Source organism: Otolemur garnettii, unplaced genomic scaffold, assembly GCF_000181295.1.
Source record: "Otolemur garnettii isolate 467f Iridium unplaced genomic scaffold, OtoGar3 scaffold00142, whole genome shotgun sequence".
Lineage (NCBI taxonomy): Eukaryota > Metazoa > Chordata > Mammalia > Primates > Galagidae > Otolemur > Otolemur garnettii.
In genome coordinates, this window is record NW_003852537.1 from 526,390 (window position 1) to 527,341 (window position 952).

General features: G+C 39.4%; 1 protein-coding gene across 1 annotated transcript in view; it reads left to right on the forward strand.

The window, feature by feature from the left end:
• The window catches only part of ZCWPW1 (zinc finger CW-type and PWWP domain containing 1), a gene marked incomplete at its 3' end in the record, with an annotated part of 15,462 nt that overhangs the window by 970 nt on the left and 13,540 nt on the right, over positions 1-952 (forward strand). The window contains exon 3 of the mRNA XM_023518583.1: positions 16-138. Within this exon, the coding sequence (XP_023374351.1) occupies positions 16-138 (123 nt within the window). The remainder of the gene's footprint in view (positions 1-15; positions 139-952) is intronic.

The window sequence follows — 952 nt, forward strand, 5'->3', positions numbered from 1 at the left end:
TTTTTTTTTTCCCAGAAGATGAGAAAATGGAGAAAGTCCAAGGTAGACATGAGAATAGACAGACAGACCAACTGAAGAAAATGGTTCAAGATCATTCTCAGATCAAAAAACAGCAAAAAGAAAAGCAAAGTGGTTTTGGTGAGTTTATTCATGATTTGGAAAATCTACTTGGGTTGTAAATTTGAGTTGGAGAAAAGAGGCAAAGGTTAGGATGTTAGAGGAAACTCTGAAAAGACTATAATTTACCTCTCACAGCTGCTTAAATGTGCTGAGGAAGAGAGAGAATGATTTCATTCATTCAGTTATTTATTCACATAATCCATAGTTGTTGGGTGCCTACTATGTACCAGTCATCTTAGGTGGTGCCCAGGAAGAAAACTAAGATGTGATCAGAAAGGTAAAAGAAAAATTAAGAGGGTGTGGTGTCACAGATACCAGGGAAGAGAATTTCAATAAAGAGAGTGCTCAGCCATGTCAAATGCCATCATACAGAAGTCAGAAGATTAAAAAATTGGCTTAAGGATGTCACAATTAGGAAGCCATTGGGGGCTTGGTTGTAGCTATTGGATGGGTTGGTAAGGTGGTTGAAAAATAAACACTTTTTCAATTAGTTTAGATGTGAAAAGCAATAGAGGGAAAATGGTAGATAAAGGGGAGTGGGTGTAAGAGTTGAGGGAGGGTTTTTCATTTATAACTTTCTTTTAAAAGAGAGAGACTTGACCATACTTATATGCTTGTCAGAAAATTATAGAGAGGGAGAGATTGAAGTGAGAATGAGAAGAGATTCAGAGGATTTATCCTTCATCAAAAAGAATAACACGGCTCGGCTCCTGTGGCTCAAGCGGCTAAGGCGCCAGCCACATACACCTAAGGTGGTGGGTTCGAATCCCCAGCCCGGGCCCGCCAAACAAAAACAATGGCTGCAACCAAAAAAAAACCCTTCATGAGGCTC